At 51.5% G+C, this 16,934-nt stretch overlaps 3 protein-coding genes across 3 annotated transcripts; 2 read left to right on the forward strand and 1 right to left on the reverse strand.

Moving 5' to 3' along the window:
- Positions 1-29: 29 nt before the first annotated feature.
- Positions 30-4,508, forward strand: RPS18 (ribosomal protein S18). Its single transcript, XM_007972957.3, has 6 exons — positions 30-154; positions 660-758; positions 3,805-3,891; positions 3,972-4,073; positions 4,183-4,274; positions 4,398-4,508. The coding sequence occupies exons 1-6, from the start codon at positions 152-154 to the stop codon at positions 4,471-4,473; spliced, it is 459 nt and encodes a 152-aa protein (XP_007971148.1). The 5' UTR covers positions 30-151; the 3' UTR covers positions 4,474-4,508.
- A 603-nt stretch (positions 4,509-5,111) lies between these two features.
- Positions 5,112-6,820, forward strand: B3GALT4 (beta-1,3-galactosyltransferase 4). Its single transcript, XM_007972956.3, has one exon. The coding sequence runs from the start codon at positions 5,400-5,402 to the stop codon at positions 6,549-6,551; it is 1,152 nt and encodes a 383-aa protein (XP_007971147.1). The 5' UTR covers positions 5,112-5,399; the 3' UTR covers positions 6,552-6,820.
- Positions 6,821-7,103: 283 nt separating this feature from the next.
- Positions 7,104-16,835, reverse strand: WDR46 (WD repeat domain 46). Its single transcript, XM_007972952.3, has 15 exons — positions 16,684-16,835; positions 16,377-16,586; positions 16,192-16,272; positions 15,936-16,048; positions 15,726-15,813; positions 15,530-15,591; positions 15,164-15,268; positions 14,905-15,055; positions 14,639-14,774; positions 14,341-14,440; positions 8,608-8,921; positions 8,363-8,457; positions 7,842-7,937; positions 7,571-7,684; positions 7,104-7,378 (listed from the first exon to the last, which is right to left on the reverse strand). The coding sequence occupies exons 1-15, from the start codon at positions 16,759-16,761 to the stop codon at positions 7,271-7,273; spliced, it is 1,851 nt and encodes a 616-aa protein (XP_007971143.3). The 5' UTR covers positions 16,762-16,835; the 3' UTR covers positions 7,104-7,270.
- Positions 16,836-16,934: the final 99 nt, after the last annotated feature.

Here is a 16,934-nt window from a genome sequence, read left to right on the forward strand (position 1 = left end):
CTAAGTCCAGCCAGGTCAGGCTGAAACAGTTTCCGGAAGCACTTCTCCTAGATCGCTCCGCCTCTTCCTCCTGAAAGCTATATAATGATACCGCGTCACTTCCGCTCTCTCTTCCACAGGAGGCCTACACGCCGCCGCTTGTGCTGCCGCCATGGTAAGCCTGGAAACCGTGCTGTGATCCAGCGACATCGCAACTCGGGCAAGGAAAGCCGGCTGTTGGGGTTCTGGAAACGCCCTGTCCTGAGGGCCCGAGACTTTCCGTATGAAGCCTTGGATCGCGCCCCTGGAAAGGGACACCAAAGATTTCCAGTTCCGGAGAGCGGGCCCGAGGAAGGGTCACTGCTCTGGCGCACGGAAGCTGCCTAAGGCTTGGGCGTATATGGGGAACTCTGGCTTCCGCCACGCACTTTTGGGAATGGGCAGGAGACCTGCCTCCTCTCTCCAAAGGTTGCATTTTCCCAAGCTTGAACGCTTCATGTACCTACTTTGCAGGACTGAGGAGTTTGCTGTGTGGTGTGAAAACCTTAGGGGTGGGGATCGGGTGCCTTTGCCACTTGTGTGACAGGCTTAACCGTTTTGTATGAAGTTCGTTTGCTTTATCAACCTTACTGTTTGATAGTTTACTGTGTCTAATTTCTCCCCCGTACTTTTTAAACCAGTCTCTAGTGATCCCTGAAAAGTTCCAGCATATTTTGCGAGTACTCAACACCAACATCGATGGGCGGCGGAAAATAGCCTTTGCCATCACTGCCATTAAGGTAAGTAAAGTAGGGTAAGGAATAGGGAATGTAAATGAGAATTGGATTGTGAAAACATAAGCAAAAATGAAGCAAGGTTGGGGAGACTTGAGTCTCATCCAGATCACCTTGACTGCTGGATTAAGAAAAGAAAGTGGTTTAGGGAGAGACTAACCCCTTTAGCACTTACCACATTTACCACAGAAAATAAGTGATTAAAGCCAAGAGAGTGGTCTAAGGTCAAGCCAAAACATTTCACCCGGGGAAGTGGGGAGGAGGTATGGTTGCTCACCCGAATTCGCTAAGATTTTCCTGAACCGTGAGATGCTTCTAGATTCGGTTTCTTTACCCACCCCGCCATCATAACAACAACGTTTCCTGTGAAATTTATATTCCCTGAGAATTGGAGGATTATTGGGCATCTTGAGGGATGAGTAAAAATGCCAACAGATAAAAAGTGTGAAGAAACTTGTAGATGGAGGGTGGAAGAAGTATGAGCAGGACATTTACTCATATGTCAGAATTGACACTCCTGTTAAAGTGTGAAGGAGTACATCTCTCTCTTTGGCTTTTAAGAATCAAATCAGTGAATGCAAGAGTAATTATTTTCACTTGGGTATTTCTCTCCACAAACCTAATAAACTCCTGGCTTTCTAGATACACACGTTCCTTTTTTTTTTTTTTTTTTCTTAAGTCAGAATTTGTAGTTAGTTGTGGAAATAGCCTACCAGTATGTGTCCACTTCATGGGTGCAGGGCCAGGCCTGTCTTACAGTTCTTGGCTTCTGTTGCATAGTAGATACTTAGGCGACGTTAGCGAATGGATAGTAGTAGGGATACTGTTGGCTGGTTTAAGGAATGTGTAGAGGAAAATTCCTTCTGTTGGGTGCTCTGTGAAACTAATAAGGAAGGCAGTGTGAAATACTGTACTTAGATACTTGCTGTGAGGCTTAAGTAGAGGTGCACCATTCAGAAGTGTAATAGAGAATAACCTTCATGGATGAAGGTTATTCTAACTAAAATTAGAAATCTCATTTTATCTATCTCTCTTCCCACTCTCATTTTGAAGTAAATCTTCATTTGTAAACATATAATTAAATTTGAGGCTGAGTGCAGTGACTCACTTTCGGAGGCTGAAGTGGGTGAATCCCCTGAGGTCAGGAATTCAAGACCAGCCTGGCCAACATGGTGAAACCTCGTCATTTAATTAATAAATAAATTTGAAAGACCCTGTTCCCTTCTGAATAAACGTAATAATTTGACCCTTGGTCACGTTTATTTATTTATTCTGAAACAGAGTCTCGCCCCATCACCCAGGCTGCAGTGCAGTGGAGCGATCACATCTCACTGCAACTTCAGCCTCCCAAGTAGCTGAGATTACAGGCACACGCCCAGCTAATTTTTGCATTTTTAGAAGAGATGGGGTTTCACCATGTTGGTCAGGCTGGTCTTAAACTTCTGACCTCAGGTGATCCACCCACCTTAGCCTCCCAAAGTGCTGGGATTACAGGCTTGAGCCACTGCGCCCAGCCACATTTATTTTTTGAAAGGCTGGAGTGGCGGAATCACTGTTCACTGCAGCCTTGACCTCCAGGGCTCAAGTCAATCCTTCTGCCTCAACTTCCCAAGTAGTTGGGGCTATAAGTGTGCACCACCAGCACGTCTGGCTAATCTGGATCTTGCTGTGTTGTCCAAGCTGGTCTGGAGCTCCTGGGCTCAGTGATCTTCCACCCTCAGCCTCCCAGAGTGCTGGAATTACAGGCATGAGCCACTGTGAAGCCAACCCTTGATCTCTCTTTCTTGCGGAGAGGAACTGCCATTTATTTTAGTTTCCTGGGGCCTACTATAACAAGTTCATATAAACTAAGAAAATTACGGCGCTGGAGGCACTTAAGAACTTTGCCTCTTCCTATCTTCTGGTGGTTGTCAGTAATCCTTAGTGTTCCTTGGCTTGTAACTGCATTACTCCTATCTGTTGCTGTCATCTCATGGTCCTCTTCATGTCTCTCTTATGATTTGTCATTGGATCTAGAGCCCACCCTAATCAAAGATAACTTCATTTTACCTAATTATTTCTGTGAAGACCTTATTTCCAAATAGGGCCACATTCTGAGGTTCTAGTTGGACAAAATGAGGGGCAGGGCTTACTATTCAGTTCATCCTTCACTCTCCAAATCACTTTGGTTCATGAGTTTAGATGGCATGGGTGCTAGTGCTGGTGTTGATATGATGCTACCAATGTAAGCATTAGGTTTTTTTTATAATCACTTGGGCGGTCAGTTCTGGGCACTGACAAAATTCAGTTTGTGATCTTGGAATATTTTGATTATAGGGATACAGGGATTTGCCTTAGAGATTCTGAAGAACTGACAGCCCAAGTACCTTAATCAAATCCTGTAACTCATAAGACTCTGGTTTACTGCATTAGCTTGGAGAGGCAGGCCTCTTGTTCTCCTAAATGCAAGAATCAGAAGGCACTTAGTGACAAATACATATGCTGAGCAATGAGGAGAAAAAAAAAAGATACTGCCTGCTTTCAAAGGGTTGTCTATAATACTAAATTCTGTATTCATGATTCAGTCGTGCCCCTGAACAAAGTAACCTTTTTTTTTTTTTTTTTTTTTGAGACAAGGTGTCTCTCTCTCTCGCCCAGGTTTGAGTGTGGTGGTGTGATCTCGGCTTGCTGTGACCTCCGCCTCCCAGGTTCAAGCAATTCTGCCGCAGCCTCCCAAGTAGCTGGGATTACAGGCGCCCGCCACCATGCTCGGCTAATTTTTTTGTATTTTTAGTAGGGTTTCACCATGTTGGCCAGGCTGGTTTCGAACTCCTGCCCTCAAAGTCATCCACCCACCTGGGCCTCCCAAAGTGCTAGGATTACAGGCGTGAGCCACTGCGTGCGGCCCAAAGTTAACCTTCTGTCGAATGGTTTATATCTGGAAAGGTGGGTGAGGAAAGGGTGACCTAGGGGATTGCAAAATAGATTATTGCAGATCCTACCTTTGTGAGCTTTTTGAATAATGAGGCTATAAAGGAATTTAAAAATCAGATTGAACCCTCATTTCATTCAGGGTGTGGGCCGAAGATATGCTCATGTGGTGTTGAGGAAAGCAGACATTGACCTCACCAAGAGGGCGGGAGAACTCACTGAGGATGAGGTGAGGACAAGAAGGGGGCTGGGGGTGGGGTCAGCCTCAGAAAGGGGGCCATGTAGATCTGACCTTGTCCTGCCTGCCAGGTGGAACGTGTGATCACCATTATGCAGAATCCACGCCAGTACAAGATCCCAGACTGGTTCTTGAACAGACAGAAGGATGTAAAGGATGGAAAATATAGCCAGGTGTGTACTGAAATGAGGGCAGGATTAGAGGAAGGGTGGAGGGTCCTGATAGAATTGGCCGTAGGTGGTCAGGGGATAAAACGTCCCTTGCCGCCGCCTCTGAATCCAGGTCCTAGCCAATGGTCTGGACAACAAGCTCCGTGAAGACCTGGAGCGACTGAAGAAGATTCGGGCCCATAGAGGGCTGCGCCACTTCTGGGGGTGAGTGGAGGTCTCATCTCACTGCCTACCTCGACTCACAGCATTCCTCCTACTCGCTCTTCCTTTTCCCCAACCTTTCTTTGTGCTGTGTATGACCTATGACCCTTCTCTTTTTACCTGCAGCCTTCGTGTCCGAGGCCAGCACACCAAGACGACTGGCCGCCGTGGCCGCACCGTGGGTGTGTCCAAGAAGAAATAAGTCTGTAGGCCTTGTCAATAAATAGTTTATATACCTATGGCTTCCTGTCCTTTCTGTCCATTCTAATAGGGAATGTTAAAGTGCTGGGTCCCTTTTCCATTTAGAGCTGCCCTACTCAGTTGCCCACACAGTGCTATTGGTTTTAGCAGTGGTGATGCTGCAGACCCCTCAGTCTCCCTATGTGTAGCTAGTGATGTCCCTCTCTGTAAAGAGAAATGTGAGGGGAAAACAATTCCCAGCCTGGAGGGGGTGACCCAGACCAGTTTAGAGACCAATCCCCTGGGGTTGGTGTGCAGCATGGTTGTGGAATGGGTAGCTGAGCCTAGACAGTTGCAGTTCAGGTGAGTTTGCAGGTCTTGGTCACTCTGGGTTTTTTGTTTTGTTTTTTAAAAAGGTCATCTAGTTAGAAAATCTTTGGGGCTGTGACCAAAGCAACAAAGGCAAAAACACAGACGTTGGTTATGTAGGGTGTGGTCCCCCTGGTGGAATACGTGGGTGGGTTGGGATAGGGAGTGGCTGGACAGACCGGTCTCGCTCCGTTTGGTGCCACTCCACCCGCCCGGGTTTCCGCGCCCTGCTGCGCTGCTCCGACGCCGCTTCCGGCGGGGATGGGAGCGCGCAGCGCGGAAGCGGGTGGCAGGCCGGCCGCCGGGGCGAGGCGGGGGAGGGGCCGTGAGTGCCGCAGTCGGCCAGCCATGGAGCGGAGCTTGCTGGCGGCGAGGCCGCGACGACAAGGTAGCCACCCCCGCAGCATGCCTGGACCGCGGTCCGCACCGGCTTCCCCCGACCCCCAGGGTGCGCTGGTCCCGGTCGCGTGCTCCGCCCTCCGCATCCCAGGCGTGGTCGGTTAAATCCCGGCGGTGACCTAGGCCCGGGGAGCTAGTCTCCGCCCTTCGCTCCGGATTCCCCTTGGAGTGCGCCGCACCATGCCGCTCAGGCTCTTCCGGCGCCTGCTCCTCACCGCTCTGTTGCTAGTGATCGTCTGGACCCTCTTCGGGCCTTCGGGGTTGGGGGAGGAGCTGCTGAGCCTCTCACTAGCCTCCCTGCTCCCAGCCCCCGCCTCACCGGGGCCGCCCCTGGCCCTGCCCCGCCTCTTGATCCCCAACCAGGAAGCTTGCGGTGGTCCCGGGGCTCCTCCCTTCCTGCTCATCCTGGTGTGCACGGCTCCGGAAAACCTGAACCAGAGAAACGCCATTCGGGCCTCGTGGGGCGGGCTGCGCGAGGCCCGGGGACTCAGGGTACAGACGCTATTCCTGCTGGGAGAGCCGAACGCACAGCACCCCGTGTGGGGCTCCCAGGGGAACGACCTGGCCTCGGAGTCAGCAGCCCAGGGGGATATCTTGCAGGCCGCCTTCCAGGACTCCTACCGCAACCTCACCCTCAAGACCCTCAGCGGGCTGAACTGGGCTGAGAAACACTGCCCTATGGCCCGATACGTCCTCAAGACGGACGATGATGTGTATGTCAACGTTCCCGAACTGGTATCAGAGCTGGTCTTGCGAGGGGGCCGTTGGGAGCACTGGGAGAGAAGCACGGAACCCCACAGAGAGGCCGAGGTTGGAAATGAACAGCAGGAAGGAGGCCAGGCCTTGCACAGCGAGGAAGTGCCTCTTCTGTACCTGGGCCGGGTGCACTGGCGAGTAAACCCCTCTCGGACACCAGGGGGCAGGCACCGTGTATCAGAGGAGCAGTGGCCTCACACCTGGGGCCCCTTCCCACCCTATGCCTCAGGCACGGGGTATGTGCTGTCAGCGTCTGCTGTGCAGCTCATTCTCAAGGTGGCTAGCCGGGCACCCCCTCTCCCGTTAGAGGATGTCTTTGTGGGGGTCAGTGCCCGACGAGGAGGCCTCGCCCCAACACAGTGTGTCAAGCTGGCTGGTGCCACCCACTACCCACTAGACCGGTGCTGCTATGGGAAATTCCTGCTGACATCCCACAGGCTGGACCCCTGGAAGATGCAGGAAGCCTGGAAGCTGGTGGGTGGCTCTGACGGGGAAAGGACTGCGCCCTTTTGCTCCTGGTTCCAGGGAGTCCTGGGCATCCTGCGGTGTCGAGCAATAGCCTGGCTTCACAGCTGAGAGTGCCTGGGGCCACAGGAAAGGCAGGAACAGGACCTTCTCTCTCCCAGGCCCAACGCAGGGGCCCTCACTGGCTGCAGCTGATCTGTTTCCTCATACCAGATCCTCAGTCTCACTAAAGACAGGGATATGGGAGACACCCAGGGGCCTGGCCCGCCAGCCTGAAAGATGGTCATCAGGAAGAGAAAAAGAAAAAAATGCTGCAGCTGTTCTCTCAAGCTAGGGCAGAAGAGGGCTGTCAAGCTCCTCAATAAACTTGTCTCCACTTCTTCGAGTGCTTTGTGGTCTTCACCAGGACCCCCAGAACAACACAAACCTGGAGACCCCAGAGGCTGCCAGACCCTGCTTCATGGGAAGGACATCTCCAGGGACATGGGAGAGAGGACAGCCTCTCTGAGGAGGAAGGCCCCTAAAAGGCAAAGCTAACGCCACAGCAGCCACAAGGTATGGGGGTGGGGGTAGAGGCAGGACACTGACCCCTCTGATCCTAGAATGGCCTCATGCTGGGCAAGGGGGAGGGGAACAGGTCCACAAGATGATCCAGACACATGATCCAAAAAATCGCTTTCCTCTTTAATACCAACCCACCCCAGGAGCCAGCTGTCCACCCCCAGTTGGGGAAAGGACCACAGTGCCCCACCTCCTTGTTCCAGGGAACACTCTTTTCCCTACAGGTGATCTTGGGGAGAGACTGTTCCCAGGCAACCCTGGAGTCTGGCTCAGCGCACAAATCTGTCCAGGGCAGATGGCCGGGCCCCCGTGGACTTGGCCTTCGCTTCCTTATGCTGCTGCTGCTGCTGCTGCTGAAGGCTCTGCCGGACCTTGTCCTGGGGACCAGAGAGGGGGAGGGCACAGGGACAGTGAGAAGTGGCAGGCTGACAGGGCAGAGGCACAAGCAGGAAGGACAGGGCAGAAGGCACAAGCACTGACACAGGGACAGTGAGAAGTGGCAGGCTGACAGGGCAGAGGCACAAGCAGGAAGCCTGTGGAAGGCCCAGCCCATCCCAGTACTCATCTACCCTGTGTTCCTCATCCATGACCTTCCTCTTCCTCTTCACCAGGCTTGCTGTGGAGCTGCGGCCCTTCTGCTTTGGCTTTGGCTGGAAGGGAGCCTTAGCCTCCGGGTCGTAGCCCTGAGGGAGGGGACAGGAGTGAAATCTGTTACAGCCTCGGTCGGAGTCAGGGAACTGGCAGCACCCACCTGCTGGCCACACTTCTGGGGACAAGCCATGGTGGGGAGAGGATGTGGGGGAGAAGACAGGCCTGGGCATTCAGGGGCCTGCTCCATACCAGCCTCTCTATCCGCTCCTTCTTTCCCTGCTCCAGAGAGATGACGTCCACCTCGGCCAGGGCTCGTGGGTCAAGACAAATAAGCTCTGCAGGTACCTGAGGGTTTCACAGAGGGACAGGACTCAGCAAGGAGCCACAGGAGGGTAGCACCAAAAAGGGAAGCCAGGAAGGCTGCTGAACCCCTCTACCCAGGACCCCCAGCATGAGACCTCAGGATAGCTTTCTCTACCTCCAACCCAAAACCACATGCATGCCTTCCCCAGCAGCAGGGGCCTCACAACCATGCTGAACACCAACCAGCAGGGGAACCTCACCTTCTCTAACAGGGGCAATCTCACCCTCTCCGCCAGGGGGAACACTGACCCTCTCCAGGAGAGGGGAACCTCACCCTCTCCAGCAGGGGGAACCTGACCTTCTCCAGGAAGTCTCCAGGAGGGGGGAACCTCACCCTCTCCAGGAGGGGGGAGCCTGACCCTCTCCAGCAGAGGGGAACCTCACCCTCTCCAGCAAGGCAGCCTCACCTTCTCTAGCAGGGCCTTCACCTCCCACTCCTGGCGTTGCTTCCGGCTTCTGTAAGGATTACTCTCCAGGCCATCAAAGTTGGGCTCACCGGCCCCTGAAGGGAGGGAGGGAGGAGCACGGAGCCGTAAGGAAAGACCTAAGTCCAACAGCTCCAGCCCAACCAATCCCCCAGCTCCTGGATGTCTCAGGCCCAAACTTCCACCCAGAGTTCATTCACTTCAAGCCCCATCCCTGGCCCACTCACCAGGGACCAGCATGCTGGTGATGCCCCCACTGTGCCCCACCCCTAGCACATCTTCAAAGGGGCAGAACTGAAGGCCATGCACAGGGCCTGAGAGCCGGTGGGTGAGGTACGGCTGTTCAAGGGAGGGTGGGCTGGCCTTGCCCTGCCCTGCCCAGATGTTGACAACGTCACCCATTCCCGCCACCAGCAGTCCCCTCTGGGAGAAGGCCAGGTGCCCTGCTCCATGGGGCAGGGTCCGAGTGCTCAGAGGCTGGTAGGTCCCTCTCAAGTCAAAGATCTTCAGCTGGTGGTCTAGGCCAGAGGTGGCCATGTACCTGGTGAGAAAAGAGGGATCAATTAATCTGTCAGTAAATGGGTTTACCAAGCAAGCTGTGGCCAAGTCCAGGCATCAAGTCTGGCTGGGGAGAAAAAGATTAATAGTAATAACCACTACCATCACCCTGAACACTCCACAGGCATCCTCTTGGTTAAGCTGCACACAACTCTTACTATTTTTATTTCCCTTTAAGAGGTGAGGAAACTGAAGCTCAGGGAAAGGAAAGCTAGGTCAGTGGAGGGTCAGACCTATCTCTTTAGCATCTGCCTCTCATTTGCTAACACCACACAGCCCTCTCAAGACACGGGAGTCAAAAGGGGCACCCACACGACAGGCTGCACCTAAATGTGCTGTGTCCCCCTGTATACACATGCAGCACACAGCCCAGCAAGGGGAAAGAGCATCTGCAGTGGTCAGAAAGGCTTCATGGGAAAGGTGGGATTTGACCCATTCTAAGTAATTCTCAAAAAAGTACAGGAAAGAGATACACAGCAGGTTCACATGCATTAACACCAGAGTGTGGAGACTGAGAGGGAAGCAGAGGTTATGTTAGCAGGATTGGTGGGAAACATGGTCAGGAAAACCAGGAGCAGAAAATTTGTGGGATTTCTTTAAAGTCAGACCGAGGACCCACAGCTCACAATCCCAACGTTGCTCTCTGGCAATGACAAATCACAAACTGAAGGCTCCAAGGACTTGAGAAGACCGACTCAGAAAGTGGTGAAGTAACCCTTGGTCTGCCCCTCTGTGTGCTTTCCCTGGAAGGAGGGAGGGAAGGTTGGGACCAAATCCTCTCCAGGAATCATGTACTGCATAAGTTGTTTACTTTCAGAAGTTGGAGTTTCTTTTCTTTTTTTGAGACAGGGTCTCACTCTGTTGCCCAAGCTGGAGTGCAGTGGCGTGACCTTGGCTCACCGCAGCCTCCGCCTCCCTGGTTCAAGTGATTCTTGTGCCTCAGCCTCCCAAGTAGCTGGGATTACAGGCATGCACCACCACGGCTAATTTTTGCGTTTTTAGTAGAGTCGGGGTTTCGCCATGTTGGCCATGCTGATCTTGAACTCCTGGCCTCAAATGACCTCCTCTGCCTCCCAAAGTGCTGGGATTACAGGTGAGGTTGGAGTTTCTATGTTCAAGTTATTCCTTAACGAGGGAAGCTGAAGGGGAACCAGCCAGGTAGGGGATGTATGTTTGCCAAGAGGCCAAGGACTCTCTTTTGCCTTGGCTGTGAACCCAGAAGAAGGGAACTAAAGAGTTTTTATGAGCAGAGACTTGCACAGTGACGGAGCCCAAGGCAGGCCCAACCGGATACTTCCGACAAGATAATCAGGGCCCTGACTTTACCACAGAGAAAGGCCATCAGTGCAAACCAGGAATTACTGAGCGCTCCTGGAACACAGGGTCACATCCTTTGGTGAACTAACAACTCAAGGATGCATACTGGCTCTTCTCCCCTCCACATACCCATCTATGGGATCCCCTGGGTAAAGACTAGCCTAGTGCCAGATGGGAGTCTGGGCCATACTACTGTACTACTAAACTTGCAAGCAGCAGTTCGGCTCTGAGAAGTCAACCCAGTCCAATCCTAATGCAGGCTACCAGAACACCTCTTATGAAAGATGGTCGGCTTCATCGCTGGAGTCCCCGTGGCCTATCTGACAAGCTCCTGAGAAGGACCAGAGAAAAGCAGGGATGGGCTGAAGATCACAAGGACCAGAGCTGTTCAGCATCAAGGTGTTGTTTAAACTTCAGGCCTCAGCTAACTAGTGATTAAGCGCTAAGCAGAGGAGTGGCTGACCCAGGTAGCCCATGGAGGGCAAGCTACAGCTTTGGCCCAGTGGCCCAGAGAGGGCAGAAACCCTTGGGCAGGCTTTCCGACTCTCCTAGAGCCAGGCTGGTATAGATATGGAGTAAAAAGGGCAGAACCAAATCACTTGTTCACAAAGATACAATTACAGAGGCCAGGAGCAGTGGCTCAGGCCTATAATCCCAGCACTTTGGGAGACCAGATGGGCGGATCACAAGGTCAGGAGTTCGAGACCAGCCTGGCCAACATAGTGAAATTCCATCTCTATTAAAAATACAAAAACTAGCTGCACGCAGTGGCACGCATCTGTAGTCCCAGCTCCTCAGAGGCTGAGGCAGAAGAATCACTTGAGCCTAGGAGGCTAAGGTTGCAGTGAACCGAGATCGTGTCCCTGCACTCCAGCCTGGGTGACAGATCAAGACTCCATCTCGAAAAATAATAATAAATAAATAAATGCATCACCTGGCCAGTCATTCTCAAAAACCATAGCCATGGCCGGGTACAGTGGCTCATGCCTGTAATCCCAGCACTTTGGGAGGCTGAAGCAGGTGGATCACAATGTCAGGAGTTCAAGACCAGCCTGGCCAAGATGGTGAAACCCCGTCTCTACTAAAAATTTAAAAATTAACCGGGCGTGGTGGCGGGTGCATGTAATCCCAGCTACTCAGGAGGCTGAGGCAGGACAATCACTTGAACCCCCGGGGACAGAGGTTGCAGTGAGATTGTGCCACTGCACTCCAGCCTGGGTGACAGAGTGAGACTCTGTCTCAAAAAAAAAAAAACCACAGCCACAAGTTTTTATACCCAAAGGGTAACTGGAGCACCACGCCAAGGCAGGCTCAATGATTCATCCTTTTATCTCCAGAACTTCAGCACAGAGCCCCGCCCACAGCAGATGCCCAGTGAATACCTGACGAAAGGAATCAGAGAAAAATACAAATCAGAGAGAACAGCTGTGGAAAATGCAGATACTCTCTCAGGAACAACAGAAATCCAAAGCAGACACCATCTCTACCCCTCACATCAGCCAGACCTGGAGAGAACGATCATCTTGAACAACAATGATGAATTGTACAGCACTCCCTATTTGCTAAGCACTGTGCTAAACTATATGCCTTAACTCATCTTAATGTCTACAACAGCTTTTTATAAGGGCTTTAAACTAGGGCTTGGTAAACTACTGCCCATGGGCCAAACCTGGCCCATCATCTAGTTCTGTATAGCCCACAAGCCAAGAATGGTTTTTACATTTTTAAGTGGTTGAAAAAAAAATCAAAAGAATATTTTGAGACTGTGAAAACTGTATGAAATTCAAATTCCAGTATCCACAAATAAAGTTTTATTGGAACATGGCCCTCACTATTTACTTACACCGTGGCTGCTTTTGCTCTACAACACACAGCCGAGTGGTCATGACAGAGACTACGGCATCCTGATTTGCACTCCTGCTTTGTGCACTACAAGTCACAGTGACAGAGTCATAAGTGCTTCACAGCATTTTGAGCACCTCACATATCACCTATCATTACCTAACTGTGTGAAAAGACGTTTTCAAAGATGAAATACATGAAATCTCTAGAGATCTGCATGAATATGAGTATCTACAGTCAAATTTGATCATTTGGAACACTAACTTTGTACATGAACTAGGCAAAATGTTATCCTCAAAAAGAAATTCAGTTCTTCCCATTAGTAAATCTGTATTACACAAATATCATATTTAGGCCGGGCGCGGTGGCTCAAGCCTGTAATCCCAGCACTTTGGGAGGCCGAGACGGGTGGATCACGAGGTCAGGAGATCAAGACCATCCTGGCTAACATGGTGAAACCCTGTCTCTACCAAAAAAAACACAAAAAACTAGCCGGGCGAGGTGGCGGGCTCCTGTAGTCCCAGCTGCTCCGGAGGCTGAGGCAGGAGAATGGCGTAAACCTGGGAGGCGGAGCGTGCAGTGAGCTGAGATTGGGCCACTGCACTCCAGCCTGGGCGACAGAGCGAGATTCCGTTTCAAAAAAAAAAAAAAAAAATCATATTTATTATTATTTTTTAAGACAGGGTCTCCCTCTGTTGCCGATGCGAGAGTACAGTGGGATGATCACAGCTCACTGCAGCCTTAACCTCCTGTGCTGAAGTGATCCTCCCACCTGAGCCTCCTGAGTAGCTGGGACTACAGGCATGCACCACCACCCCTGCCTAATTTTTCTATCTTTGTAGAGACAGAGTTTTGCCATGTCACCCAAGCTGGTTTCGAACTTCTGGGCTCATGCGATCTGCCCACCTCAGCCTACCAAAGTGTTAAGATTACAAGCATGAGCTACTGTGTCCAGCCTCATATTATGTTTAACCTTTTTTTTTTTTTTTTTTTGGAGACGGAGTTTTGCTCTTGTTGCCCAGGTTGGAGTGCAATGGCACAATCTCGGCTCACTGCAACCTCTGCCTCCCAGGTTCAAGCGATTCTTCTGCCTCAGCCTCCCAAGTTGCTGGGATTACAGGCCCCTGCTACAACACCCAGCTAATTTTGTGGATTTTTAGTAGAGACAGGGTTTTGCCATGTTGGCCAGGCTAGTCTCGAACTCCTGACCTCAGGTGATCCACCCGCCTCAGCCTCCAAAGTGCTGGGATTACAGGCGTGAGCCATTGCACCTGGCCATATTATGTTTAATTTTATAACTTAAAAATGTGTGGGCCGGGTGCAGTGGCTCACAGCTGTAATCCCAGCACTTTGGGAAGCCGAGGCAGGCAGATCACCTGAAGTCAGGAGTTCAAGACCAGCCTGGCCAACATGGTAAAATCCCGTCTCTACAAAAAAATGCAAAAATTAGCTGGTCATGATGGCAGGTGCCTATAATCCCAACTACTTGGGAGACTGAGGCAGAAGAGTCGCTTGAACCCAGGAGGCAGAGGTTGCAGTGAGCTGAGATCACGCCACTACACTCCAGCCTGGGAGACAGAGCAAGACTACATCTCTCTCAAAAGATTTAAAAAAAAAAAAAAGGTCTGGCGCAGTGGCTCACGCCTGTAATCCCAGCACTTTGGGAGGCTGAGACGGGCAGATCACTTGAGATCAGGAATTCGAGACCAGCCTGACCAACATGGTGAAACCCTGTCTCTATTAAAAATACAAAAATTAGCCAGGTGTTGTGCTGGGTGCCTGTAGTCCCAGCTCTTCGGGAGGCCAAGGCAGGAGAATCACTTGAACCTAAGAGGCGGAGGTTGCAGTGAGCTGACATTGTGCCATTGCACTCCAGCCTGGGCGTCAGAGCGAGACTCCATCTCAAAAAAAAAAATTGTGATAATTTGTTTTCTCTTGGTATTTAAATACCAACACAGTACCCTTTGATTTTACTTCTTATCAGCAAATCATAAAATATTTACTATATGACTCTTTACAGAAAAAGTTTGTGGACCCTTGAACTAGACACTCATATTTCCATTTTTGGGGTGAGAAAACTGTGGTACACAAAGGTTATGCCATATGCCCATACTTACAAGGCCCATCAGTGGTAACATTGTGATTTAAACCTGGGCATCCCGGCTTTAGAGTCTGTGCTCCTAAAGCACACTACCTTCCACAACTTTCTGCCCACCTAACACCTCATCCCACCAGTAACTTACGTGCCTGTAGAATCTACTGCCACAGCCCGGACCCCACCACGATGACAGAGAATCTTTGCCAGTGGCTCCTTCATAGCTGGACTCCATAAAGACACAGTACCTGGAAGAGAAGAAGAACCAAAGTTGCTAATACAAACCTGACCCTGAGATTATTAAACCTGGGAAAGATGGGAACTCAAGACCAAGAGATAACAAAAAAGGGAAATAAAAGGGTAACTTTAAGGGACTCATGAAGTATAAATATAGAAGAAACGCAAGTCAGGATGGTCGGAGAGTCAAAACTAAGCCAGGTACTGACCATTGCTGTGTCCGAGATGGATGACGGCATTGTAAGGGTTCTGACTCATGACATCGAGCCGCCCAGCTCGAGCATTCAGAGCTGCCACGATCTTCCCCACTGATACATCCAGGTAGGTCAGAAACCCTGTTTCTGACTGAGAAAGAGAGAGACAGAGAGAATGACCCAGTCCTGATTGCCCTCTGTATTCCCTCTCCTGGGGTCCTAAAGGAGAAGTGGTCATCCCAAGGGCTGCCACCCAGTTCCTGAGCTCCACGGCCACTCACAGCTGTAGCCAGGAGGAAGTGGAAGGGCAGGAACTCAAGCCGTGTCACTCGGTCACACCGGCGGATACAGTGGAGTTCAATGCCCTGATTGTCATAGATGTGGAGCCAGCGGTTCTGGGCAACAGCAAGCAGTGCCTCAGAATGGAGAAACCTGGGGGAGAGGAAGAGTGGTTCAACTGGGAAATGAGGTTATAGGCTATCATTCAATCAAGGATGGACTATCTCACCCCTACTGACTGCTGACAATGAGGCCACTGACCGGATGTCCCGCACTGCCTCCATGACGTTGATCTCGCACATAAGCTTCTTTGTTACCCAGTCAAGGGCAGCCACATGACCTCGGCGCCCTCCAAAAGCCAGGTGTCTGTTGGAGGTGAGGGGCAGGCAGGGTGTTAAGGCAGGGGACCACCGACTCAGACGACTTGAGGTCTGCCCCATGCCAGCCCCATCTCTCCAGGTGGGCAGACACATGTTGCTCCAGGTGCTCACCCTCACACCCAAGCAAATGGAAGGACCCTCCCCTCATCAACAACCCAAACATACACTGCGAATGGCTGAAGTGGGCATGGCTAAAGTGGTTAAGGAAACACATCTTAGTTCAAGAGTCACTAGAATTCAACCTTACCTTCCAGTTCGAGAGTAGTTTAGTCTGTAGGGCCCAAATTGCCTCAGATTCAAGTCAAAGTGCTGGGAAAGAGAAGAGTGAAAAAAAAAAAAAAAAAAATGAGTACCCTGCAGTAACGGCCTTCTTCTAGCCCCCATTCCTCTCTTGTCCTGCACCACCAATCAATCCCTTGGCTCCTTTACCTCCTCAGGCTCACCTTGGCTGCACTGGCAATGTCCACTGCCTCCACAATGTCAGCCTGGCATATCTTTGCTGTGTCTTCCCCATCCTCCCCTTCCAGAAACCTGAAAACAAGGGTTAGGATAGCAGTAAAGTTTCCCAATATGAAGCAAGTGTACCAACATAAAAACGAGAAAAGACAGTCCTATAAGGCAGGGATTGGGGGTCCAGATTAGGGCCCACTCACCCAGGTTCCTCAGCAAGCAGCAGCTCAGAACGAGCAGCTTTGATACTTGTTTCCTCTTCTTCAGCTTCAGCCACCTCAAGTCGGCTTCGAGTTTTGGCTTTAGAACGTGGTAGCTATAACATTGTTGGTGGGGAGGAGTGGCAGAAGAACCATAGGATTAGTGGGGTCACAGGAGAGCTACCTGGCCCAGCCTCCATTCAACTCACCCAGACACTCCCTGCCTCCAACACTTCCCAACTCTCCGGCTGGACCTCACCTTTCGGGATTTGTCAATGCGACAGAACTTCTGGACCACCTCCACAGGGACGGGGGCGGGGCCTGGGAATGGATCTTGGGCCTAGGGGAAAGGAGAACGCAGTTAGTAGACAGCCTTGGATTGACCCCCAACCCTTTCAAAGCACAAGGCGGCCTGCCTCGCCACCCATCAGGTTCCACATTCACCCCGGACAAGCTCCGCTGGGACTCCGGGTTCTTCCATTCTCGGCGTTTCTTCGGGACCTGAGGCTTCTTAGAGATCCGAGACTTCTTTAATATGTGAGCATTTTTTGGTCTCTGAGGACGGCGCTCCCGATTCTTCTTGTTACAAGGAGGCCCTGAAGAGGCTCCGTCTGTAGTCGGAACGGTCTCTTCCTCCCAGTATCGCCGCAGTTTCTACAAGCAGATCAGGAACTCTGATACTCCGCACCCACGCCCCGCCCCCACGACCCCGCAGCAAAAAACTTCCTTTCCCACCCAGGGAGGCCGATACCTTTCTCTTGGTCTGAAGTTTGTCTTTCTTGGGCGGGACATCCGTGCCCGGCTTGGGGGCTGTCTCCACCTCGCCCATCCGAACGGCGATCCACGTGCAAAACTCCTCTCAGCTGCCCCACAGTCGGCTTGAAAACTCCCGGAAGTCCTCTATCCTTCATCCAATCAGCAGTGTACCAGGTCTGAAGCTCTCTAGGCACCATCTTGAGTGAGGGCACGCTCTCCTTAGAGGGGCGGAAGAGCTCTTGGCAC

The sequence above is a fragment of the Chlorocebus sabaeus genome, chromosome 17 (genome assembly GCF_047675955.1).
Source record: "Chlorocebus sabaeus isolate Y175 chromosome 17, mChlSab1.0.hap1, whole genome shotgun sequence".
Lineage (NCBI taxonomy): Eukaryota > Metazoa > Chordata > Mammalia > Primates > Cercopithecidae > Chlorocebus > Chlorocebus sabaeus.

Bases quoted from the DNA above. Each gene is read 5' to 3' on its own strand.
- RPS18 (XM_007972957.3), top strand. The intron at 4,074-4,182 runs GTGTGTACTGAA...CTCTGAATCCAG, and splicing joins AGGATGGAAAATATAGCCAG to GTCCTAGCCAATGGTCTGGA. The intron at 4,275-4,397 runs GTGAGTGGAGGT...TTTTACCTGCAG, and splicing joins GGGCTGCGCCACTTCTGGGG to CCTTCGTGTCCGAGGCCAGC.
- B3GALT4 (XM_007972956.3), top strand. From the start codon at position 5,400: ATGCCGCTCAGGCTCTTCCGGCGCCTGCTCCTCACCGCTCTGTTGCTA.
- WDR46 (XM_007972952.3), bottom strand. From the start codon at position 16,761: ATGGGCGAGGTGGAGACAGCCCCCAAGCCGGGCACGGATGTCCCGCCC. The intron at 14,441-14,638 runs GTCAGTACCTGG...CTTCTCTTCCAG, and splicing joins CCATCTCGGACACAGCAATG to GTACTGTGTCTTTATGGAGT. The intron at 7,938-8,362 runs GTGAGGCTGCCT...TGAAACCCTCAG, and splicing joins TGAAGGCCCTGCTAGAGAAG to GTACCTGCAGAGCTTATTTG.